This window comes from Haemaphysalis longicornis, unplaced genomic scaffold (genome assembly GCF_048455015.1).
Source record: "Haemaphysalis longicornis isolate Haplotype H1 unplaced genomic scaffold, Haemaphysalis longicornis Haplotype H1 scaffold_5, whole genome shotgun sequence".
NCBI lineage: Eukaryota > Metazoa > Arthropoda > Arachnida > Ixodida > Ixodidae > Haemaphysalis > Haemaphysalis longicornis.
The window spans coordinates 11,195,289-11,222,453 of NW_027526385.1; the positions used below are offsets into that span (position 1 = coordinate 11,195,289).

Here is a 27,165-nt window from a genome sequence, read left to right on the forward strand (position 1 = left end):
TGAAGCTACGCTGCTTGAATGTATTATCTTATTTCTCAAGCCGAAATATTTCATTCATCGAGGACTGCTCTGTATAGAGTGATCTCAAATAGTACTGTTTTAACGTGCACCCATTACCTGTGGGATCAATTGATTCATTTCCATGAAATCACGCAAGCAGGTTCCAACAGGTATTGTCAACCACAACGGGAATAAATTTTTGTCTTAGATTTTTGTTCACAACAACACGGCGTTCTGCCCCGCTGCGCGATATTAGAAACAAAACTGCTTGGAGCCGGCATATAAACAGCGTGCTGGGCACATATGCGACGCCACATATGAGCCGGGCGGCGACGTCGTAACTCGGGTGACCAGCGTGCTTTGCACGCCTGGGTCCGGGCTGCGCAGTGCCTCCTCCCACTGCTCCTCTGATGTGATAAGGGAAAGCCGTTGTGAAGGCAGGCCTATTATATGTGGGATAGATTGGCCAGAGTACCGTATAAGAAGAGGCTTGGAGGGTTTTGGAAGGCGTTTGTTGGCAGGACCAGCCGGGAGAGGCGGTAATCTTCTGTGATGTGTGTAAGATGCTAGTCGGTCCTTTGCTGACTTGGTCGATGGTTAGTATATAGGCTAGCTTCCGCCCGGAAGACGAAGCCTCTGGCCATTTCGTGAGGCGCCTCATTCTCGTCAAAGCCAACGTGCCCCGGTGTCCAGGCCAGTTCTACAGGAAACGCACAACTGGTTGGAAAATTTTCAGTGCTGCTTTGGAGATTAAGCAGCAGCGAAATTTCGAACTGCGGTTTTAGAATCTGATATGGCTGTGGTTGGGATTGGTTGCAGCGAAAGTGTTAAGGCTATTAACGCCTCTCCCGCTGTCTCAGGGCTTAGGGCCATGGTAGTTGCGGTATTTAAAGGAGATCCTCAAGCGTTAACTGCGGCAATCTGGTACGCCTCGTGATGTCTATATTCAGCTGCAAAAACATACACGGCATTTGGCTCGCTACCAAATCTGCTCTGCAGAGCTCGCGCTCTTTTTTTTCCCTTCGCTCTACGTGGTGTATACGATGCATGTTTCCTGGTATTGGAATAATTAGATTACCGTGCGTCATGCGGTATCGAGAAATCGCCAGATCGTTGAGCAGAATGTGTGATTCCCAAGTTGTACAGGAGGTGTACTCCTGTTGCGGTTTGGGATACTGGAGCGTGTTGATTTAACAAGTGATCTTCTATAAGTTCTTCGGCACTGTAAACTCCTAGTCAGATGAGTGTGGCTGCGGAGGTGCACAGGGGCAGGTACAGTGCGGATTTACATACTTTCCTTATTAACTTATTCAATTTTAGTTATGTGTTGCTTCGGCTTACATAGAATAATAGTTTATCCTGCTAATGCAATAGGTTGTACAGCCTTGGGTTTTCACTCACAGGACCTCTAGAATTGACTTTTGGATGTGTATTTTAATGTCGCGAAGTTTGTGGTTTCTTCATTAAGGCAGATGATTAGCAGGAATTGAGAAGTACTGGGTGAACATGATAACCTTACCTTCTCTGCTTCTACTGCCACCGGTGAAGCTGTTTGCAACGTTTTCTCAGTGTATGAGTTGCTACCGCTTCTCATCCACAGGGTGATACCGTCTACGTAGAAACTGAATTTCAGGGAAGGGATCAAATTTAACCTTTTGGAGATGTTCTGTATTGCCAGGTTAAATAGGAGCGCTGACAGCACTGCCATTGGCGGTGCTCCCATTCCAGAAAGTGAAATAGTATTCAAGGGGAGGCTTCCTATCTTAACCGTTCTGCTTGTAAAGACGTTCCTCGTGCATTTGTAGGCGCGGGTTCTGGGTTGGGTGCCCCGCCCGCTGCCTTTCATGATGGCATTGTGGGGGACATTATCAAAAGCCTTAGCCACATATAGTTCCAAGATTGCCTCCGTGTCTAGGCTATCTAAAGTGGTTACAATGCCATTATTGTCATGAGATAGCTGGAGGGTGATATCTTGCCTAGACAGCCGTGCTCTGAAGCCTGTCATTGTGTGTGGGAGTTGTTTTGCGTCCTGAATTTGCTTTATAAGTTTTGCCATGATGGTATGTTTTATTCACCTTTTCAAACATAATGTGAAGGGATTTGTCTTTCCTTTTCAAATTTAAGGATTTGTCGAGAATAAAAACCTTTGATTGCTTCCAAACCTGACAGATGATGCCTTCTTTACAACACTGGTTGAAGAACTTGCTGGTGTTAATATTCGACTCGTCGCCTAGATTCTCCAACATCTTGTTGATTATTTTTTCTTGGCCAGGGGGCGACCCTAAGCAAAGTTTGTATTGCCCCAAGTACTTCTGCCTTGGTTATTTCCCTGCCCATCATAGAATTTGGTTGCCCTCTTTACAGAGAAAGGGGGTTTAAGATTTCAGAGGAAACATAGGTTTTCCTGACTTGTTCGATCAAGTCTCCGCATTGCTTGGAAAGTTTGGATTATTTCAGTCAGTGTCGCTCGTCTGTTTTGGTATGTCCTCGGCCGAGGAGATGTCTGAGGAGTTTTTGTTCTACAAATACTCACGTTCTCTTTTATTTGATCGCAAATTTTTTCCCATTGATGTTGGGATAGCCGTCGTCATCATCATCATCATCACCAGCCTATCTACGCCCACTGCAGGGCAAAGGCCTCTCCCATTATTCTCCAATTAGCCCGGTCCTGTGCCAACTGTGACAAATTTATCCCTGCAAACTTGATCTCATCAGCCCATCTAACTTTCTACCGCCCCCTGCTACGCTTGCCTTCTCTAGGGATCCACTCTGTTACCCTTAATGACAAACGGTTATCTTGCTTGCGCATTACATGCCCTGCCCACGTCCATTTCTTCCTCCTAATTTCTACAAGTATGTCCTTAACACGCGTTTGGTTTCTGACCCACTCCACTCCCTTCTTGTCCCTTAATGTTACACCTATCATTTTCCGCTCCATTGCCCTCTGAGTCGTTCTCAATTTAAGTTGAAGCCTCTTAGGGAGCCTCCCAGTTTCCGCCCCGTAGGTAGTACCGGTAAAATGCAGCTGTCATACACTTCCTTCTTCAGAGACAATAGTAGGCTGCTATTCATTATCTGAGAATATCTGCCGTATGCACTCCACCCCAGTCTGATCCTTCTAATTATCTCTGCCTCAGGGTTGGGATCCGGGGTCACAACTTGGCCTAAGTAGATATATATTCAGTTACCACTTCCACTACCTGGCCCCCTATCCCAAACTGCTGTGCTGTCCCGAGGTGATTGATCATTACTTTAGTTTTTTTGCATATTAATTTTCAGGCCCACGGTTCTACTCTGTTCGTCTAGTGCAGAAAGCATGCTTTGCAATTCGTCCCCCGAGTTACTTGGCAAGGCAACGTCATCAGCAAATCTTAGGTTACTGAGGTATTCTCTATTAACCCTTACTCCCACCTGTTCCCAATCCAATGTTCTCAATACTTCTTGTAAATATGCCGCGAATAACATTGGAGAGATTGTGTCTCCTTGTCTTTTAACTACACGTCGGGTGATTAACACGCTCTAGAAGCGTCGGAATTAGAATTCTTTCGCGGCGGGGCCAGTGGCCAACGAAGAAAGAGGAAAATAAAAAGTGGCCCGGGGGCAGATACCGTAGCATTGTTCTGTAAACCCGCAGCTTATTTTCTTCCCGCGGCGGAGACTGACCTGGTTCCTGGGAGTCTGGCGAACGCGAATCGGATAGACGTAATGCCTTTTTATGTATTTATCAATTTGAGATAGTTTAATGCTGCGTTTACGATTGTTTCTGTTTCCCGCAATCTTATAAATATGCTCTTGTCGGCTTCCTACATGTGGTGAAATTGTCGGTCAACAGTTTCACAGGGTATTTCCAGATCCAAGTCGTTTGTGGCGGCTTTCACATTTTTCTAGGGCTGTTCTACCCATAATTTGTCTATAATATTCTGAATGATGTTATCTTCATCGCTCGATTGTGGAATCTTTACGAGCCTACAAGTGTCTCTGAGTTTGTGTGTTACCATCAGTACCTTTTGTCTTATATAGTGATCGCTACCTAGGGATGTGTCTGTTACATTCCAAGTGGCCTCCGCTATGTGGAGTGTGACTTCGAGGTTGGGGGTGGAATCTTGCTGTACACTGTTGCCGATTTTCGTCGGCATGTTCACTTTGGTTTTTAGCTTGAGGTAATGTATTTGAGCCTGATTACAGAGGTCGCGTCTTTTAGAATTGCATGTTTGGTACCTTCATGCTATTTGATGTGCATTAGTCTCCCACAAGGACGGGTGCTTGCGGTCTCGCGTCTTTGCGGTAATGATTGATTGATTGAATTTTTATTAGCATTTGTCACATGAAGTTTACAAAGACTGATTGGACCCATAGCCAGAGGCTAGTGCAGGGTCCAATAAGAAAAGTAATGGACAGAACCGGGAAATATCAATTACACATAATACAGATGTAGCTATACAGACACTGTAAACATATACTTCCACGTAATTATGAGCATACTCATTTACAGAGTAGAGACGTCTCTCTCCTTAAACAATCGGGTCACAAAAAACAAAACTACACGTGAGCATACAATCAAAAAGTTATGACAGATCACTTTGGGGACACATCCAAAAACATCAGTTAAAATACAAAAAACACTATAACTATCACGTGTTTTAGAAAGAGAAAAAAAGGCTAGGTTTACAAGATTCACCAGTGTATAATTATACAGATATAAGCGTTTACCACCAAAAAAAGAGAAGCAGTTACAGCCTGGTCAAGAATTGATTTTTTAGTTTTACCGCAGCATTGTGTGATCTCTTCAATTCAGTGGGTGCGCTGCTGAGCAAAAGGTCGCGGGTTCGATTCCTGGCCGCGGCGGCCGCTTTTCTGATGGAGGCGAAAATCAAAAACGCCCGTGTGTACGAGATTTCGGCGCACGTTAAAGATCCACAGGTGGTCAAAATTAATCCGGAGCCCGCCACTACGGCGCGCCTCATCGCCTGCGTTGCGTCGGTGCGTTAAACCCTATATCAATCAATCAAAATCAAATCAATTCAGTGGGCAAACTATTCCAGATCTTTATCCCTGTGAATTGCAATAATATCTCCCCATAAACGTTATTTCTTGGGGCCAAGTTAAAGTTAATGAACGTGACACTTCTAGAAGGGCGAGAAGAGGAATAAAATAATGAGACATCAAATGGGTTATTGTATTTTACAATATTATTAACACAAACAGTCGTCTTGTATTCACGCAAAAGATCGAAGGGTAGTATTTCTAGCGATCGAAATAACGGCCGGCTTGGCTCGTTGTGGTTACTGTTAATATTATTCCTATGGCACGCTTTTGTAACCTCCGAAGGGGATCCAGATAAGAATCATAAGCCCAGGCCCACGATTCCATGCAGTGTGCTAAATGGCTATTGATGAATGTGAAGTCAAGCGCCCGCAGAATGCTTTTATCGAAGTAGCCTCTAGCTTGTAAAAGCGCGTGACAGCCGGAAGCCAGCTTTACACCGACGGCATTTATTTGACCTGCCCAGTGAAAGTGATTATCTAGTATAATCCCGTGGTATTTAAGCGTACCCGTACGTTTCAGTAAGCAGTTGTCAATTTTAATCTGAAGATCTTCATAACTAATTAATTTCCTGCGGGAATGAAATATAATGTACTTCGTTTTATTGGCATTAACCGTCAATCTGTTACCAAAAAACCACTGGGAATTTTTTTTTTTCAATTCTGAGTTTACTTGTGTTTGTAATTCAAAAACATTGTCGGCCGTACATAATAATGCTGTATCATCGGCATACATAATAATTTTGGAAGAACTTAATACATGAGGTGAGTCGTTGATGTAAAGTGAAAATAACAGCGGCCCGAGAACCGATCCCTGCGGCACCCCTGTGTTCAGATATTGCAGTGTGGAAGTAATATCGGTCATCATGACAGCCTGCTGTCTGTTTTTGATGTAATTAGAAAATAATTCATAGGATTGATTACGTATACCGTAGAGCTTTAATTTATGCAAAAGAATTGAATGATCTACCGTATCGAATGCTTTCGTATCGAATACATACAAAGAAGGACTTGCGTTCGGGCTAGTTGGTATTCCAAAACCTTCATCTTAAGATGAACGTAGTAAATATAAACGAATAAATATATGGTGTCTAGCCTTCGGGGTACTATATATAAGTTGAGTGTGCAAAGTTTGGTTTCTCCCCGGTTGTTTTATAGGTCACGATAGAATTTTACGCTGTCATATTGGGTTCTGTGGGCTTCCGTTACCAAGGCTGCCGTTCTAGGGTAATCCGCGTATGGAGAGGCCTTTACCCCCTTAATCTTAACTGTTGTGCCGGTTTCCGGTAGCGCTACTATTTTAAGAGGCGTTCCCACACTTTGTATATGCAATTGTAAATTGTTCTTTTCCGCTTGAAGCACCGGCAATTCTACTGCCAAATTCGCACTTTACCAGGTTTTCTAAAGAGTTGTTCGCCCTAGTGAATATTTATTTGGCGTACCTGTGCTCCCCGGTTGCTTACTGTGATTAAACCACCTTGTATATAAGTGTGCAACTCTCCTCGGACGGAGTTAAGGCAATGCGAAGTGGGTTTCTTGATTTCCTTCGCCTCGCCGTGTAACTGTGTGATGTGTTCCGCAGTCGATGACGCGTTGTGCCTAAGGTGTGAAGTCTCCTTTCTTGTTCTATTGGGGCTGAGTGCGCAATGTTTGTCGGTGATGCTGTTTCAGTGGTCGCTCGGTTCTTGGGAGCTGGCGGATTCGACCCCGATTCGTCCTGTTGTAAATTTTCAATTTGGCTTCGGCGGTATCTATCCCATTGTCTTAGTGTCTGATTTTTCTGCCTGAGAAGGATTTCGGCTCTGATGATATCCACTTCTTTCGCTAGATCGTGGTGGGGGGCGGGGGTATAATTGGGGGGGTGGGGGGGGGATTTTGTGGAGTTAAGCGGAAGAAGCACCGGCAAAGTTTACCGATTGGTCGCCGTCTCTCGGCTTCTGTTCGGTTGTTTCCGCGGCTGTGCTGTTCGTAGAGGTGCATCTTCAACGCTATGCTTATGGGATTTTCTGGCGATTAGCTGAGGCTGATCTTGAGTAGTGTAGAGTTTGAGACTTGGACCAGTCTCTTCTTGACTGGTGTCGGGGGTGATATCTTTACGACTTTCTTCTTCCGAAGGGGGTTCTTGATTGTGCTCTTCTTTCAAAGAGAGCTGGCCCAGTTTGGGAGTCGTGTTCATTGGGAGTGTCTTCCTTTTCTTCTACCACGGCTTTAGCGTATGTTTTTTTGTTTTGGTCGCGACTGCAAGCTCCTGGAATACCCTGTGAAACCCATAATGTGCTGGTCATCGCACAACCAGTGCATGCTGCCGGTGACGACACACGGAGCTGAAACTTCGCACCTCACTGAACAAATGCAAAGCAAACTTAGATCGTCTCAACGGGTCATGGAACAAATAATATTAGAAGAAACACATTGCGACATCAAAACGAACTTCCTCGATCAGGGAACTAACTCCAGTAGGTGACATCATAGTTGAAGTAAAGAAAAAGAAACGGACTTGGGCTGGCCATGTCGTGAGATGAACCGACAACCGGTGGACAATTAAGGTAACAGATTGGATACCAAGGGACGGCTGCAGAAGAATGGGGAAGGCCAACAACACTGTGGAGGGAGGATATAGGCAAATTTGGTGGTCAACAGTGGACTTGAGAGGCGCAGCACAGAAGCGGTTAGAAGTCAATGGAAGACGCCTGCACCTACATTGGGCCTGAGTAGGTAGTTCATGATGATGATGATGATAACCTGAGGACGCGTTACGATGTGCTGAATGACAAATCCTTATTCATTCGATTTCAGAAAGTGTCCTTTTATTTTATGTTCATCCTATTACACCTGTGCCTTTGTCTTCTTCTACATATAGACCGTTTACTGCGAGCAGTTAGGCCCCCCTTAGCCAGAGGGCCACTGACCACTACGTGTCTTTTTTAGTTTCTCTTTTGCCATACACCTTTGTTGCCCGCCCCAAGTGCGTCACTAGCAAAATGGGTTAGGCACAAAGCAAAGCCATAGTTTAATAATGATGACGCAGTCGGAGCTCATGTTGGTGGTCGCGAAATGGAACAGAACGTTCGCGGAAGCGCTCCACTGTACGGAAACATGGGAAGCATCCGGCGCGGCACCAGGAATCGTGATTCATTCGTTCGCTCCCAACAGTTCAGGTTCCCTTCGTAGGCCCCATGTGTCGCGCTTGTTACAACAGGTAGATCAGACGAAGTGTACAAAAGCAGAGAAAAAAACGTTATCGATTACAACTGCGGCTCGGGACGTATGCTGACTCGGTGATCATCACGTACTTTGCGAAGGGCTCTCTCGTGGACTTTCTAAAATCTTGAGCGATGAGTTTAGCTCCACAGGTATTTGAAATAGATTATTCTAGCGGTACATTTTCAGCGTAGTTCAATGCAGATTCACGACTGAAGCTGCATGAAATGAAAGTTCGCCACTTTAACTCTCTAAATAAATCCTATGTACGGTTCCAATCAGGGTCGCACATGATTATCGCAGTCAAGCGATTAGGTCTGGCATAAAAAACTTGCTGCAGCAAATCTGACAAATGTAATGCATGAACCCATCAGTAAAAATGAAAGCTCAACACATCAAAAAAATGTTAGGTCGCATGTGCTGCCAAACCAAGCATGTAGTGCAGAATATATGAATGCCAAAAAGGATCACGCTCGGAGCCTTATGTGCAAGCTCGGGAAATATTTGTATGTGTTAACAACGCTCGATCACCTGATTTCAGCGCGTATGAACTTCAGTGTACGCGCTAAGTATTATTTCGCCGTTCGCGCGGGACCGCCCCTAGCGTTAATAGCCACGCATATGCGATTTCCCCGTCCACTGTAAGCGTCATACGAAAATTTCAACGTGTGTGTTTCCATAGCCGCAAGTTAGCACATACTGAACAGGCAGCAGCTGATAATGCGGAAGCCGTATACACAAGGACGACCACGTCCTCTGACAATTATACGCTGAGCGCTGCAGCTTTTTCATTGGTATGTCGAAAAATGGAGAATAGGTAGAGTAATACACAACATCCGCACCCATGCACGTTTTTTGTTTTATAGCCATTCATATACATAATATAGTGCGTCCACGGGCCACCATTTCGGCGTATGCCGGAAAGGAATGCTTTCTAAAAAAGCCTTACAACATTACTAGTACATGTAGATTTGTGTTTTATTACAAGATCTTAAAGCCTTAAGGATTTTATCGTGTTACTCTAGTGCGTAGAAATATGACCTAAAGCCATCTTTATTTACAGCTGTATTTGTACGTAACCCGTGAACAGTAAACTAGGTGACGAACACCAATCAAAAGGGCGCTCAAACAACCTTTATTGGCGATATTTGTGACTAAGTAATCTCTCAATGTTGACGCACCCTACCTATAGGTATGCAACCAGCCCGCATTCGTAAGAACACTAAAAAAATTAGCAGTGGCTTAGCTCGGCTATGCCAAGATATACGTAGCGTGAGGTAAGGTTCAGCTGGTTATTCTTAGGTTTCTTGGTCGTCCAGGATTAGCTGGTTATCATGCTTACTGCGGCGAAAACTATTTCTAATCCACTCAAATCCAGTCCAGTCCAATCCAGTCCAGTCCAGTCCAGTCCAGTCCAGTCCAGTCCAGTCACTGCTCCTCGCGCATGCACTGCACGGCTCTCCAGGATCCACGCGAAACGGCAATCAAGCGGCTCTGGCGCAGCGTCAGACTGGACTGCTTGACTACTGCGCAACGGAGGCACACAGCTGGACACGCGCCGGCGCCAGTGCGTCTGCTACGGCTATGACGTTACTCCTCTGAAATGCGCAGACCACCGAATGTGCATACCCAATATTCTACACACCCGTACTCCAATTGGATTGGATTGAATACCATCCAATGTAATCCAATCCAGTCCAATCCAAACCAAATACAATCCAATTAAATCCAATCCAGTACAATCCAATGCTCCTTGCGCTTGCACAGCACGGTCCTTCAAGGCCCACGCGAAACTGCTCAACGTCGGCCAGTGTAGCTTACGCTACAAAAGTTGTCAAATTCGCCGAACGAGCCGCTCCGGCGCTCACCGCTGCGCACAGGCGCCAGCGAAGGCCACCGCGGAAACGACTTCTAAAAGGCGAGCCATGGCGAATGACGACACGCCGGCCAACATGGCCGTGCCCAGAGCCCATGGAGGAAAGAAAAGCTTTTTTTTCCTCCATGCCAGAGCCCCATACACCTCGAGCTCCGTGATCACTGCGCCCCCTGCCACCGCTTCTCCGCGACGCTTAGGGAAATAGCGCTGTGTGGCTAATAAAGGCTGACGCAGTCTTCTGGTTCTCTTTCGCTTCATTGTGCCTTTCTGCACCCTAAACACCTTTCTGCACCCTAAACTTGTTTTGGTAATTCTGTAAGCAAATAGTAGGTTAAGGGCACTTAAAAAGCAGCTACGTCTTGCTAGAGTTCTTTTTGCAAAGTTGTACGCCGCTCTTAGGGGCGTCGGCGACGGCCGCAGCGTACCACCACTGTCACTGCCGAATACTCCAGCCACAAGTGAATTCTGCAAGGCGGTGGCAAAATAGCACACGACGAAAGGGCACGCGACAGAAAAGCACCGACGTAACATCACGGCGTCAAAAGTGCACGGCGTCAAAAGCGCACGCGACAGAAAAGCACAGCGACAAAACTGCACAGCGTCAAAACAGCACAGCTACAGAAGGGCACGATTTTATGGAATGCCTAACAGGGCGATTGTTTAGATTGTAACACGTATACAAGCATTATAGAGGACGCAAAATGCTCTCTCCAAATTTCTCTTTACGTTCCGTTCCTTTTTCTAAAATGTTCGGGCTTTATTTATTACATTACGTAGGTAGTCATTCCATAAAAGCTTGCCCTTCTGTCGCTGTGCTGTTTTACGCTGTGCTGTTTTGTCGCTCTACCCTTCTGTCGCGTGCGCTTTTGACGCATGGACTTCTGTCTCGGGCTGTTTTGTCGCGTGCCCTTTTGACGCCGTGCACTTCTCTCTCGTGCTGTTTTGCGCGTGCCCTTTTGACGCCGGGCTGTTATGTCGGTGATCTTCTGCGCGTGCCCTTTCTTCATGTGCTGTTTTGACGGCGCCCCGTAGAATTCTTCTGTCGCCTCGTTTAGACCTGATACTGGCACATTGAGAGCTTAGTTTCGTTTTGCAACGCGGACAACAAATGCGGCTCCGTTTCGAATATATACGTTGTAGAAAAATATGTTTCCGGGATGTGATTACCCAATCCCGGACAATAACTAATGCCTTTTATAAGAATATAGGCCACGCACAAATGTTGAGTATATTCCAAGGCTGTGGTTCGTTAAATATATGCCCACTCACGTCTTATAGCAAAGACCAAAGAAAGCTTATAAAACAACGGAAAAAGAAATGGTGTGCCAAGTCTGAAAGAAGCAGAACAGCTTGTATGGAAATGAAGAAAACCAAGTGCAGCTTCGGAAATCCTAAAGGCATTTGTCGAAACGTAACCAAGGTGGTGCGCATTAGACCAACTAGATGCGAAAGGCACTGATATTTATCAAGACATAGGGGACAGGGGGGACGCTTAACTATCGTTGTGTACAAGTGCGGAGGGAAATCAAGAATGAACGTTTTAGTAATCACACACAAGTTACACGTTCTCTTTCCTGTTGTTTTGCGACTGATCACTCGCCGTACGCATTTTTTTTGAAGTATGCAGTAAATATACAGTAAGTTCACAAGCGATAAAAGGTGTGGGTAAAAGAGCGGTATCTGGTAAGGCCCTCTGATTTCAGTTTGTGCTAGATTCTGTAGGCTCCCTATATCATACGACGATGTTTCGAAGCAGCGTTTAGCCGCGGACACGAATTACTCTACAAGCCCGTCTCCGCGCTGTTCGCGGAAGATATATCAGCGGATGATCGACTGCGGGCGCTGACCTCGCGACAAGATGGCATAGCATCAATTTTTTGTACTGTTGTACTTATCTGTTATCTGTTGTACTTATTTTCTACAATGTTCATGACATTTATGCCACATTGGCTTGTCCAGGGTAGTGATCAATATCTGAGGCATGATATTGGCAAGCTTAACTGGCGTACTGTCAGGTATGAGTGCACCGCAAGATTATGTAAGCACACAAAACCGGTTTACATCATAGTGTATAGCCGCAGCATGACCATCTGAAGAAACAATGCTACCGAGATACTTTTAGTAAGTTTCAGGCCACTGGAATTACAATCAGCTCCACGCATATGCCGATTTCACGACGTCGGCCTGTGACACACGCCTGCCGCTTATAATGACCTAATATACCGCGATAACATCGCGTCAGAACTATTTACACTCTCGTAAATACGCCGCATTTGTGAGCGGAGTGACTGCTCGACATAAACATGTATTTCCAACGCATACAAACGGTAAATCTCAGTCGTGAACGTGTCGCAAACGCAGCGGCGACAGTGGGGAGCGGGCCAGAGTCTCCCGGGACGGCTTTCGAAACGGGCCGCTAAGGGGATTTCAATGGCGCCCCTCCAGGCAGCGCTCGAGGCATATAGACTGCCTGCTGTCCGACTCTTCCTCCACCCCACTTAGGCACTTTCAATTTGTAATCACTAGTTTAGTGCGGTTCCAACAAACTTGCGGTATTCGAGTCCGGAGTATTCACGCAAACATTCATGTTGCTCGTTCTGTCTTTTAGTGCGCGTCTGGTTCAGTAGATCAAGTGGCCCTAATACAAATTGACCTTGCAAAAGCGTTTAATCGGGTTTTTCGGGATTCCTTTTTCAAACTCCTGGCACCACCCAACTTACGTGACTTGTTGTATAAGGGCATCAAGCTGTGCTGTAATCAGGGCACTCCACAGCTTATCGTCAACCGTATTCTGTATAAGCCGATTGCAATCAAGAAGTCTGTCAGACAAGGCCCTCCCCTGTCACCGTTTCTGTTCGCATTGTACCTCGAGACTCTTTGTCTCAGCGTTCAGCAGAGACAAGGAGTGAAGGGTTTTTCTTACAATCGTGCCAAGTTAAAGTGCTTGTTTATGCTGATGATATAGCGTATTTTTTTCGCTGCCAAAAGGAGTGTCCATGAAGCCCTTACAGTGAATAAGCAGTTCTCTGATATGTCGGGAGCGGATGTTAGCATGGAAAAAACTAAGGGATTCTCTATCGGAAAATGGGTAACGAAACCATTAAGATTCGAAGGCGTTATTTGGGATAGCGCCCCACTTCAGTACCTCGGCGTGCCTTTGCATCAAATACGGAACCAAGGGCGTCATTGTTCGTCAGCACTCACGCAGGTTAAGCGCGCACCGCAGTCATGGAATGGGCGGGACCTCTCTGTGTTTGCACGTACAGGAGTGTGTAATGTTTCCCTTGCTACTAAGCTCCCGAAATACAAACAGGCACTCGCTTTAACAAAAAAAATTAAACAATATAATATTTGCTTTTGACAAGGCGAGGTCCTGTTAGTATTTCATAAATGAATCACCCTCGCCGGGCGACTTTTCGTTGACTCTTTTGAACTATAATCTCCTTTATCTCTTTCAAGTGCTTCACTATGCGCGATCAAAATTTCAGGCCCGACAAATAGTTTTTGCAACATTTGTGTGGGTTTATCAATGGGAGCCTATGCGCAGGGACAACTTGTTTTTTCCTGTATGTGCTGGGGTTGTTTGGCTCATACGTTTGTGCGCCAACTTGTGTATCGTTTTTTTCTTCTAAAATTGGTTGATCACCCACTTTTACTAACTGTACTTCAGAAGCGCTCAAGTTTTCATTTGCCTTTTTTGCTTATATGTACGGGCGAAGTTAATACGTAGCCTCCATGGGTTTCTTTTTAAGGAGCACTTGGAATCTTTTACTTTCTCACCGCGCGGTTTTCCTTGGATTACCTCTTCAGCGTGTCACGGAAACCTATGATGAGCCCTCTTACTAAAAGTATATTCCCGGGGCTTATTTATCACCAGCCTTACTTTGGGCATTAGAAAAACAATGTTTTAAAACGTGTAATGAGTATGCGTATTCCGCCAAATGCACAAACGTTTTTTTCTTCAAGCTTCATTCTTACACATTCCCAGTTAAGACTAGCGGCGCGAAAAGGGAATGTTTATTCCTTGGTCGGACAATTGTCGCCTATGCAATCAAACCGAGACAATTCATCAATTTTTTGTGCTGTACCGCGACGCTGTGTTCTTCTGGGACATTGTTCAGCGGACACTAAAAAAGGACGCTGACATCGCCACGTGCACCATTCGCCTCTTGCCATGTCAAGATGTTGATCGGATTCCATATCACGTCTGTGTCCCCTAGAATTGCTTAGCTTGTGCAAGTGCCGCATGACTGATCGGTATGCGGAACCCCTAGGCTGACCAAGGGCCTTTTTCTGGAACAGGCGACATTGGTGCGGAGCATTTATGACGCGCAGAGTGATCCACCGGAGTGGCTGCCTGTATTGGATGCGTGCGTTTGCTTACCTGAGTTTTAAAACGGCGCCGATCTTTGTTAGACTGATGTTCTTGCCCTTGGCGGTCTCTTAGTGTTTATATTGTGTCTTAATTGTCTTGTCTGAGTTTTTCTAAAGTTTTTCAATAATTTCCACGCATTAAAAAAAACAAAGACTCGGAATAGTGTTGTGAATATGTCGTCGTTTTGCAACCAGGAAGCCCATGGTTCCAGTCCCTGACCCAAATTCGCTATACTCTTATTTCAACTTTATTATATTAAATTGCCCCAGACGAATTTTGCACACTGTGATCATTCTTTCCTGTTCCTGTATTCTTTTAGTCATCGACCATTTTGTGGCCCATCTCTTGGAATAAGCACGTAGTGTCTTACAAGCGTAGCGCATCGTAAAGGGTGTTTTTCATTTGCTTAATTTTTATTTATCAGAACCACACAACCAACATTAGCTAAAACTGTTTCTTTTACCGCTGATAACCACTGGAAATAGTGGAGTGGGTAGAGGACTGGGCTGCTGCTGTGGAGAACCGGGCTTCTATACTTACGGTTTGCAATTTCTTATGCCATTTTTCGTGACCGCCCAACTCTGACGGCTTTTCTCAGAATGGGTGACTTGAGGCTCTCACCCTAAAACAATTATTGCGTCTTTAGGCTAACGTATTAGCCATGGGCGTCTCCCTTCTTGATGCATTGACCCTAATTAAATGAAGTTAAATGTCTCAAACCTTACTGTAGACATACACACCTGAACCCGCATTAAACTTCTGACGCTCGACAAGAATACACACCTCCAGGTCACTGCGAAGCACCCGACACTGCGGGCCAGTAAACCATCAGCCAAAACCGCCTTCGTTAGACGGCCTGCGCGAGAACTGACAAACGTCACGCTGGTGAGCACATAACAGGTGCTGTCAGAGACGGCGACCACCAGGAAGGGCGGAACCTGCCTAACAAAGTGCAGCCTTTCATTCTGTGCGGGGAACCCGGAGCGGCCTTTGACAACACCATTATTCAAAATTTCGGTTCGGTTCTCAACGTTTCCTTCCGAGGCGACACTTATATATGTGAAGCGAAGGCTATCCTTTTGTTATGCTTTAGAATGTTGATCAATGTCGCGTGAGGTCATACGATGCTGTATGGACCATTTCTGTGGCATTCTCTTTATGTCTGTTATAAAAAAGCCGCAATCGAAGACAATCATCAGTTTCGTGCAGCACTACCTAACATTGTATTATTACGGCCCATCCAAGTTTGTACTTATCGGCCTGCTACTTTTGTTGCTGCCTACTAGTTTTATGAATTTCTTGGTAACCCACTTCCCTCTGAAATGCCTGTGAGCCTTTAGGGTACAAATAAAAAATAAAAAATAAATAAATATATAGGCTCGCCATCCCATCTATCCTAGTGCCAAGCTCTCTCCTAGTTAATGATGACGGTTGGATTTTTTGGCGCAAGGCCAGCTAGGGCAAAGAGTGCCAAACAAAAGTTGATAACAGAAAAAAGTTGGTAATAAAATGTGTAAGCCAGAATAATAGTTAAATCAAATAAAGGCAATAGTGATGGTTAGATTATATGGCCAGTTTTGAATAGCCATGATAGGAAATGAGGTTTAGAAGCTTAACATTAGACAAATATTTAAAAATGCGTTTCACGAAACCATTGCATTGTTACCCAAAAACGAGAAGGGTGTAGCGGAATTTGTTATCTGTATTGCTCTCTTAAGTGTATGCGTCTTGTTGTGTCGAGTGCATTGCACGTAAATAGGATGGGGACTACAGATAGGCCCCCCACACCTGCTACACACGGGTCTTGGAACCGTGCAGCACAAGACATGCTGGAGGATGTTTTGGATGCATCACTGTAAAATTCTGCACACTGATATTTTTCCTGTAAAAACAAAACATGCTGCAAAATTGCGCTTCTTGGTACTCGATTTTTCTGAATTTTTACGAATGACAAGTCGCATAGCACGGGACGAACTTGCCATGGGGGTAAAAGCTTGCTACAGGACGTTTTATAGGTATCAAAAAAGGAGACACGCAGTTCAGGCACCTGCACTTTGACTCTGAGTGAGAAAGGTGCAGAAATGGTTGCACGATTTAAAAAGATCTAGGATGTGGATGTGTCATTACAAACAGGTTGGTTAAAAAGGATGGTTGTACATTGATAAAATTTTAAAGGTTTGTAACAGGTCAACATAGGTTCGCTGGTGTGATAAGCGCCATTTGTTACACTGTGCGTAAAGACTGGACAGGGCTAGTACGGATTGCACCGCAAGAGAGACGAAGCCACAAGTTAAGCACTGTGTCGAGCATATTAGGTGTTGTTTTCATGGCTGACCCATACGCAACACTCCCATATCCAAACGAGATCCCACTAAACTCGTAAAACACGCAGTAGGGGTTGCTTATCGGCCCCATAGAGGACGTTTAGAATGTTTATTGTTTTGAAGCATTTATGCTTCAGTTGTTTGATAAATGGAATGAATGTGAGTTTTATAACTAAGACTAGACCTAAAAACTTGTGTACCTTTTTTACGGGAATCGAGTCGCCTTGGAGCTTAATGTTAGGGTGGGCTTGCAGCCCTCGTCTCTTTCAAAATACAACGCCGGTACTTTTAGAGGGATTAAGTTTAAACCCATTTTCGTCTGCCCAGCGAGCAAGTTTGTTAACCCTAACCCGGACCTGACGTTCACATATAGACATGTTGCATTACTGAACAGATATTTCAACGTCCTCTACATACATCAAGAAGGAGATGGTTTGCAGCAGTGCCTTTCGGAGAGAGTTCATCTTTACTATAAACAAGGTGCAGCTCAAAACGCCACCTTGAGGCACGCCATTTTCCTGCCCGTGAACGTTTGAAAGTGTCGAACTGACTCTGGCATGAAATGTTCGTTCAGACAGATAACTGGAAGGAGTGTTCAGATGTTGCCTGATCTACCAAAGGATTTGACGTCTCTAAGAATGCCGTAGCGCCGTGCGGTATCGTATGACCTTTCAATATCAAAAAATACTGTCATGCAATACTGGTCATGTACGCAGGCATCTTTAATGTAGGGCTCCAATGCAACCAACTGATCATTGGTGGATCGCCCCGCCCTGAAGCCTGCCTGGCAGCTCTCAAGAAGACCATTGTACTCAAAGAAGTACACGAATCTCCTGTTTATTATCTTCTCGAGAAGCTTGCACAGACAGCTTGTGAAGGAGAAACGTCGATAGCTGGCAGGAGAGGATTAGTACCTCCTTTCCTTCAGGAAAGCCACTACAATGGCCTCCCTCCAATACCTTGGAAGCTGCCCCGAAAGCCTTATTTTGTTGTATAGATGTAGGAGTGTCTCAGGAGTGTCTGGGTGTAGGTGTTGTATCATCGTGTATGTAATCTTATCTGCGCGTGGAGCTGAAGGTTTACATGTACTATGGGCAGCCCTCAACCCATAGAGTGTGAATTCAGAGTTGCAAGAGTTTTGATTTTTCTTTGTCATGTAAGGCCTTTTTCTCTGTAGATGTTTTGTGTTGCAGGAAAGTGTTAGTGTAGTGTGCTCAGCTGGACACGTGTTGGATGTGTTGTGCGAGTGTGTTAGCCTGGTCTACGAGTGTGTCCCCTGCAATACTTAAAAGGGGCAGGCTGTGTGTCTGTTGTCCTTTTCGTTTTCTTTCGTACTCGTGTCCAGCCTTTGTGTGTGTGTGTGTATCAGTTGATGGAAGTGAGGAAGGCGCGCCAACTCTCCCTTGTCGCCTCGCGACGTACGCATTTCCCAAAAGCCTTTGCCCCTTTAAAAGAAATGAGACTATCCGACGTGGGGTACGGGCGAAGGACACCCCACGCTGCGTTCTGGGCCTCTAGCGCTTGCCTCCTTGCCACCAGGGCCTCCTTTGGTTGCGCGACGCACTTGACGCCTGCGGTATGGACTTTCTGGAAGCATCGAGCATGTGGGCCGTGAGGAGTTGGGCTGCTTTGTCTACGTGTAAGTGTGCTATGGCTGTGTGCTGTAGTTTAGATGTCTCTTTAAATGTATTCCAGTTTGCTCTTGCTTCATTGAGCCTCTTATGGGAGGATGGGCTGCTTGGGCGTGTACCTATATATGTTAGGGAAGTAGAAAAATTGACACTACTATACGGGTCTGTGCCCACACCCCACTCAAGACAAGGAAAGAGAACTGCGGAACCAGTTGCCAAGTAAAGATAAGAGTATGTATTGTGTCCTATGTTAGAGTGTGTAGGTTGTTTCTTGTTGAAAAGGCATGCTCCTGACGATGCTAACAACTCCTCAATGAGGCGTCTTCGGGCATCCGTGCGAGCAGAACCACAAAGAGAATTGTGCGCATTAAGGTCGCCTGTGAGGATGTATGGTTCGGGCAGCTGGTCAACCAGCGTCTCGACATCGGAGCTCGAAAGTGCAAAATTGGGAGGAATGTAAATGGAGCATACCGTTATCAAACTATTAAATATTTTATGCGAATTGCTACAGCCTCAAGGAAAGTGTTCCAAGTGATAGGGTGGCATGCTAAGAATTTCCGGGCGATTATTGCCACACTGCCTGAAGAGTGTGTGGAGCCAACCCTGTCCTTTCTGAATACCATAAAACTATTCAAAAAATTTGTTATCGCAATTCAAATGTGCTTCCTGAACACATTTTACACTTGGCTGATGCGGCATCTCATACACATCATCAAGATTATTAAGAAGGCCTCTGAAGTTCAATTGATTGATGTTTTCTGTTCCCATTATTTAGATTTAAGACTGACAGGAGTATGTGTGTTCATGAGGTGTCTTTCGGGGCTGTTATTCTGGGATTGGGCTTTCTGGGCCTTTCCGTAGGCTTGGACGTCGAATGCTGCTCCGCGCTTTGCGTTGCTCTCAGGAACGGCCCGACATCCATCTCCTCGTCAGATGTCAGAGGGATGCTCGACGGACCAGGCCCCCTGGACTTGGCCCCCCTTTGGTGGCCCTTCGTTTGAGCCGCCACCGCTGAGGTGGTCGGGAGCACCAGAGGTGGCACGGACGGTGCGGTGGTGCTGGGGGCCGATGTGCAGCCCCCGATATCCATCCCATCAGCACCCTCCAATGCACTGGAGGACGGGGAGGTAGGGGCGGGAGCGGCACCGGTCCCGACAGAAGCGGTTTGCACCAAAACCGCGGTTTGCACCAAAAGCAGACGCCGCTCCGCCCCCCGCCGATCTGCGTCGGCGTACTTCCCCAATGGGAAAGAGAACTTCTTTCGCGCCTCTATGAAGGTGATGCTCTGTTCAAGTTTATTATTTGATTTTTTTCTGTTTGAACTTCTCGCAAGCACTGGAAAAAGCTGCATGAGGTGCCTGGCATTATACACAATCGAAGATTGTGGAGTTGATGTTATCTGTCGGGTGGTCTTGTGCTGCACATTTAGCGCATGGCAGTCTGCCGCGAAAAGAGTTTATGCCGTGCCAGAACCGCTGAGAATTTAAGCAGCGGGGCGGGTTTGGTGTGTACATTCGGACATGACGTCTGATGAAGCCTGCAATGATCGACTCGGGAAGTGTTGAGCGGACAAATATCATGATTATGTGTTTGGTCGGTATTACTTAGTCGTTTCGACTTATGGTGATCCGCCTCACGGCCGTGACACCCATGTCACTAAGGCGCTCGAGCAGATCTGTTTCGGTCTCATTTATTAGATCGAGTTCATATATTATACCCTGGCAGCTATTAAGACTGCGATAGGGCGTAATCTTGATGTCAACATCGACCATGCACGTTTAAGCGGGGTGGTTAGCCGTGGTTAGCGGACACGGACTGGGCAGTGATGGGCTCAAGTGATCAAGAGATTCCATGATCAGGAAACGCGAGAAATTATCGGGGTTTCGGAGCGAAATGGTGCGCAAAGGAGGAAAAGATACTTCGGTGCGGCCCCTTTTCAGGGACCGATCACGTTTTTGGGGGAAGGTTAGAAAATACAGGGGACAGGGGTAGTTTCTTCAGTCGGGTTAGCCTGATACCGAGAGAGGTCCCGGAGCTCCCTGCCTGGTAGACAGGCAGGGAGCCCCTCCGCTGGAGATTGACCTGGGCTCCGACGGCCACCGTTTGTGGTTTCTACCATTCACCTTACAACACACCGCCACGGTTGGTTCCAGCTTATGTTTAGGGCTCCGGTCCCACGGTGTCGCCAATACCGTCACCAAGATTACTAAAGTGCCCCGTGCGGGGCTCTCTTCTAGTTCAAGCGGCCATGAAGACAAAATAAAAGTATCGCTGACGCTGAATAACAAGCTTGCTTTGTCTCAATAAGAACAATATAGGGAATTCATTAAAAATTATGTAGATTGTTCAGCTCTATTGGCGCTCTGGCCCGTCAAGCTGCCTCTACAGATTTTTGTCACCTTGACTTTCAATATTGTCGACATAGTATCAATGTATAAAGATAAATTGTGCTTGATTTTTTTTCAAATTTTAATAAACATAAATGAAGCTGTGGGTGCTTGCCACATAATTTCTGTCCTGGGCCCTTTAACGCCACAGAAGCTTGTTTGTGAAAGAGCCTCCGCCTAGAAATTCGCCTTGCGACTTCAGATATGTATGGAGTTCTATTTGATCCTGCAGATTGAATAGTGACACGCGGTTGGCATCCTTACTGTCGTCCTTTTGCGTCACTGCCATGTAGCGCGAACTTTTGTAGTTTTATTTAAATCACTCTGTCGGCTAAAAACAGCATTCGGGGCTGGTATGGACTGTAATAAGTTACCAAAGGGTAGTTCCATGAAAGCCACCCGGGTTTTATTGTGTTTCCATAGCACTTTAGGACAGAAGTCTCCACTGACCATATGCGTGAAACTTTGGTGGTCTGGCTCGACTAAACTAACCATTGTACCATTGTACACTACTCAAGTAGTAACGTCTGCCTTTCGTGAAACATTTCCTCTACTTACGCTTTTGTTGTGTTATTCAAGACTTACATTTATGTTCAAATTCAAAATCAACATGCATGGTGGAAACAAGGACTTACGGCCTAGAATACGATGTGACAAAAACGTGACGAAATCGTGAAAACCTTTTAGCAATAGAAATAATAATCTTGACATTCCTCCTGATTTTTCCAAGCACTGCAACAAAAATGTATATTAGTATTATAGTTGAACCGCAACACAACACCATGCGTGATGCATAGGCGTGCAGCTAATGGACCTTCTTTTCCGCATCTACTCGAGTCACACGTCAGCCCCTTGCTTCTTACATGCCTCCTTTGCAGTTCCCTACAAGAAAGCAGCTTAATGAACGTAAGACTAAATTTATGAGTCTAACTAAGGCTTTCCGGCTATTTGTCACTAGTAAAACTTCGCAATTTTTATTTAGACGGGAAGATTTGGTATTCAGAAGACCCATTATATGAGCAGTGACTAAAAGCTTCCACGTTTTTGTATATCAGCGAAAATACTCGACGAGCGCATCAACTATTGCACTAATGGAGCTCATGTTGGTAGGACTCATTTTTGGTATTGTTTTTTTAATTTAAACATGTCCCTGTGAAACATGTAGACAACAAACGGTACATTTCCAAATTTCCAAAATGCTTCACAAGAAGGATGCTCATATCTTTTTCTTCACCTCAATGAAGCGCTTCGTACTCTCGGAGAGGGGGGAGCCGGGATTTGCCGTGGCTTGTAAGCGGGAGCTATTTAGTTAAGTACTAAAATAAATGTATGAGTAAAAAATAAACCTGTCCAGAATTACTTCGCAGGGACGGGTGATACGAAATGAAATCATTGTTTCATTTCAGTTCGGTCTGAGTTTCATTTCGTTCACTTCTTTTACTCCGTTCCTCGTTAACATCTCGGGACAGATCTCTCGCAGATCTCCTAATTGCCATCTGAATTCATAATACACCAGCCCCAAAAAGCGCAAAAAAAACTTCCGAATACACCCACAAAACAGTCTGAACAGTCAAGCCAAGAACTAACGCCCATCTAGCAAAAGAATTTGGCTGATTTTCATCTGTGAAGCAGAAGGACCTGGCTCAGTTTCGATACGGCCTACGATCTGCATACACGTTTGCAGGGTTTCTCTCAACTATTTTCTAACCGCCCCTCTATTAGGGGAAAATTGCCAAGTTTTTCTTGTAACTGGAGTTTTATTCGATTTAGTTTCGCTTTCTGGATCAGGCTCATTTTGAAAAAACGCCTCAAATATTGACGACAGGCCAACCACTAGATGTAGAGGATGACATGCTTGAAATAAATACTAAGACCGTTGAGGTTGCCCATCTTAGCTCTCTTCCGTGTCTTTCTGAATGCCTTAAACTGTACCATCCTGATCTCTATGCCGTCTATCTTCTTCTATGTTTTATCTATCGCATTCCTAACTTCCTAACTGGAAGAAACATGGAGAGAGTACAAGGAAGGGCATTAAATGGCAGCTTCATTTCGCAACTTTCGTTTTTTTTCTCTGGTGCACATTTATTCCCAATGCTTCTTTTGTAGGCTAACTTGTTCCGGTTTTTCCTTCTTCCTGCAAATATCCACAATTTCCAGCATCCCAGGAACGAGCTTGTCATAAATGCAACGTATTTTTTCTTATTAGGCTTTCCACAGAACTAAGACGGTATTTGTTTGTTTATTGCAAAAAGTTCTTGTTCAAAAAGCCCTAATCATTTCGTGTTCAGATAAACCAAAGCGAATTCGAAATATTTAGCCCATGGGATTTCATTTCAAAAACAGGGCGGAACGCTTCTGTTCATCCTCTCATGGCTTCCGTTTCAATTTTAGTGTAGCTTTTCTTGCCCAGTGCTCTACTTTTCTTTGTTTTCGCATGTCTTTAGGCAGGTAGATGAGCGAGTTTATTTAGAAGTCGTTAACTGGCACGTATTTAGAAGTTTTTCGACAGCTTCCCACCAACGCTTTTCTGTTCCCATGCAATAGAACCTATTGGTGTTGTTCGCTATAAATACTCACCACAGCAAGCTCCTTTGCAGGAGTCTCTGCGTTACTCTGAAAAAGAAAGCGGGGCTTATGAATCGCTTAGCACTAACATGAGGTAGCCATTTTTTATTCTTATCGACGTAGTCAGACAGACAATTTGACTGTATTTATTCCCTTGTCATGGATAGCAAAACAATAAAACATTTAGGCCGCGCAAAAATGTGCGGATCAATTCTTTTCTATTCCTGCTTTGTTCAATTCGTAAGAGAGAAAACTCTTGGCTCTTTTAAATAGTCATATTTTGTGCGCACATCATCCGTTCTAGCATCCGGAACAGTACTAAAGTAATTTGGTACAAAAAAATTCCGGCAATATTTTTATCCGCATCTTTCAGCTCTGTACAGGTTGCATGTATTACTTTTCTACTTGCATATACCGAGCAGCGATTGCTGTGGTGTGGTGCTGTTATAAAACACATATTAGGTTGCCGGCAACACACTTCCCGCATTTCCCTTTTTTTGCCGAACGGCTGATCCATCTAGGTACACTCTCGCCATTATGCTTCAGCTTCTTGAATGGTGCTGTGGAAACCTGCGGTAGGTTATAATGCACCACCCAGATGATTGGAATCTTAGACAAGATTGGTGAAGAGCAGAGTTAAAAGTAAGCCTCCAACGTAGCTTTGCACACTTTATAACATGCGGCATTCGGCATTGTTTTGTTTTGTTTTTCACGTCATTTTAGCAAAAAATAATTCATGCCACCGCTGCGAGTACTATCAAGAGCGAGGTCGCAGAGTGCACAGGTGTAAAACACGCTCGATGGCTGTATGCACACGATCTAAGAATACAGGGTAGCTTTATTGTGCTCACAAAGTACGGCAAGCAAATCTGAGTTGCTCGATGTTAAGAAATAAGGTACATGTACAGGTTTCTTGGGCTGACGAGTAACGAGGCTCAAAAACGCATGGTTCCCGTCGAATCTCTAAGAAATCGGATTCTTGATTACTTTATGTACCCGGTGAAGCGCCAACAAATGTTCTGACGAAGCTAAGTATAAAAATTCGCTCAAGTTGAGCATCAACATAGGTATGCCTTTTGTAAAAATGATTATTAGGTTGGTGCACCTCGTGAAGCTAACCACATCTTCTCTGAAAACTGCGGTTATAAAATTTTGTAAGTTCCTGTTCTTTTTAAAAGTCCTTATAAGTCCGGCTGGAACAATATTCGAGCTCCAAAACTGTTCTGTGGGTACGGCTAGCGAAACTCCTCAGTAGGATTCCGAGTTCTTGCACCGCTACTTATAGGGCAGAAACTACCATTCTTTATAAGGGGTTTCGTACCAGAATTATGCATTACGTGTTGCAAATACTAGAGAGAGAAGAAGTGTCTCTTGGCTCTAGGGAACCACTATCATATTCGTTGTAAGTCAGTCGTCGCCATTAAAGCACTCCGTCAGGGGTCCCACGGCTTCCTTCCCTGGTAGCGAGATCGCAAGGAGGTGGTCGATCCGCAACATTTTGTGCTGAAACTCAAGGGTAACCAGGTGCTCCAACGACGTGGACAATGAGCGACAGCAACGACGAGTTTGCGCTAGAAACGGTCGCCAAAGCAACTTCGTCCTCCTCGAAACCGCGCCCAAGAACACAACGCGCGGACTTTACTGCCTGCCGAGCGAGTAAGCCGGAATTTTTCACTTCACGATGAACCGGCTGAAGTGGAAACGCGGTGCCAGGTTAGTACAAGCGACAAAGATTTTGACCGAGGCGTCAGCACTCATCGAGAGCGGCTGCTCTGACCGAATCACACTCCGAAAGGTGATGGACAACCTCATGGCTAGCTGCGAGGAGCTTACCAAGATCGACGCCCTAGTCGAGGACACGATTCCTGTCGAGGAGCTGGAAAGGGAGTACGAGTCGGCGGCTCATTCCAACGACCAGACGCTCGAGGCTCTGACTCGCCTGACGTATCGGCTCGAGGAACTCGGCGTCAGCACCAAGGCGCAACCTGCCCCCTCCGCTGCGATTAACACGCCACATGCCCCAATGGCCCTTGCATCCCAGATCTCTAGACCTCGTCTTTCAATGCTTACCATCAAGCCTTTTTATGGGGACGCGTGTCAATGGACGTCGTTCTGGGAGCAGTTTAACGGCGCGTGCCACGCGAACCCGACTCTCAGCACAGTCGACGAGTTCCACTACCTCCGCAACTACCTGGAAGAGGAACTGCAGCTGCCGTTACCCGACTTCCAACGACAGAGGCGTGCTACGAAAGTGCCATTCAGGTATTTAAAGAGAGGTTCTGGGACAAGAGCCGGATCATACAGCGGCATTTCCGGCTGCTCCGCGAGCTGCAGCACGTGATATCTCCATCGGAAACGAAAGAGCTGCGCAGACTTTATGACTGCGTCCAGCTGAATATCCGTTGCCTCAACGTTCTGGACGTCCCAACGAGCAGCTTCTCGGCGCTGCTATACGACATACTGCTAGAGGCTTTGCCGGAAGAGTTCGTCATGGCGTTTCATAGACACGTCCGCCTCTAGAAGATATCAACGGCCACGACATCATCTTCGTCTGGGGACGAACATGCAACGGCTTCCCGGCAACTGGAGCAAATCTTGCGGTACACGCAAATTGAACTCCAGGCAAGAGAGCAATGTGCTCCAGTAGAGACTTCCACCGAATTGAGTTACCCCCTCGAACGCAACGGCCATTCTACCTCGGTACTGCACGCCTCGCAAGATGCAATGCCTAAACGAAACGAGTGTTTTTTTAGCAAATCGGCAAAGCACATTACCGATGCATGCGACTCTTCTCTGAGCATCCCAGAAAAGAAGAAGCGACTGGCAAAATCTATGAGCTGCTACCGATGTACGCGGAGGGGCCACCGATCGAAGGAGTGCTGAAGAAATACAACATGCACTACATGCCAGGGAAGGCATGCAACTTTCCTGTGCGACCCAGACTATGCATGCAAAGTGAAGACAGACGAGGCGCACACTGAACCCGCCTGCAGAGTCCCGGTGCAGGCGCAGGGTGTCAAGACATCATCTCCTGCCCTTGCTAGCTGCCAGGAGAACGAAGGAGTGCACCTTCACACATTCAGGACATGGGCCATCGGTCCCAACCACATTAGTTGAGTATGAGGCATTTTAGACGGTGGCAGCCAGCGTCTTATATTAAAGAAGACCTTGTGGCAAAATTGGGACTAAAAGTCGTGGGAAGGACGAGCCTAGCCGTAAACGCATTTGCGTCGGCTGCGCCTGTGCAGGAACGGCGACACAAAGTGGTGGAACTGTGACTCCGTAGCCCGTTTGGCGACGCAGAGCATAAATTAAAGGTAGTTACCGTACCGTACCATCCGTACCATACGAATATGAACGGTGCTTCCGCGATGCATTTAAGAAACCGTTAAGCTTATATATTTCCGTTAAATTCAACTATATTCAGCTAAGAAAGTTATGTTACCGACTTGCGGACGAACAAACTCTTCCCCAAGAAAATGCGGACCGAGACAACAACCTGCTCGTGGAATAGTGGAAAGAGACGTTATTAGAAGCGAGCAACAGAAAGGATTAGTCGCGATAAAGACTTCGCTTGGGTGAACGCTGCAATGCCCTCCCTGTGAGCAAATGCAGTCCTTCGCTTCAGAGGACGGGAGTAGTGAGTCCCTTTACCTACTTACTACGTATTTCCGGTAGGTTGCTTTTACTATCCCAACATGCGATACTAATCCCGTGCATTATTTCTTTGTCCTCTTTTCCATCAGCACTAATAACTTAGTCGA

At 45.7% G+C, this 27,165-nt stretch overlaps 1 protein-coding gene across 1 annotated transcript in view; it reads right to left on the minus strand.

The window, feature by feature from the left end:
• Positions 1–1,236: 1,236 nt before the first annotated feature.
• The window catches only part of LOC144138992 (uncharacterized), a 44,886-nt gene continuing 18,957 nt past the window's right edge, over positions 1,237–27,165 (minus strand). The window contains exons 4-6 of the mRNA XM_077671493.1: positions 23,414–23,449; positions 21,472–21,568; positions 1,237–1,250 (exon numbers count right to left, since the gene is read on the minus strand). Of these exons, the coding sequence (XP_077527619.1) occupies positions 1,237–1,250; positions 21,472–21,568; positions 23,414–23,449 (147 nt within the window). The remainder of the gene's footprint in view (positions 1,251–21,471; positions 21,569–23,413; positions 23,450–27,165) is intronic.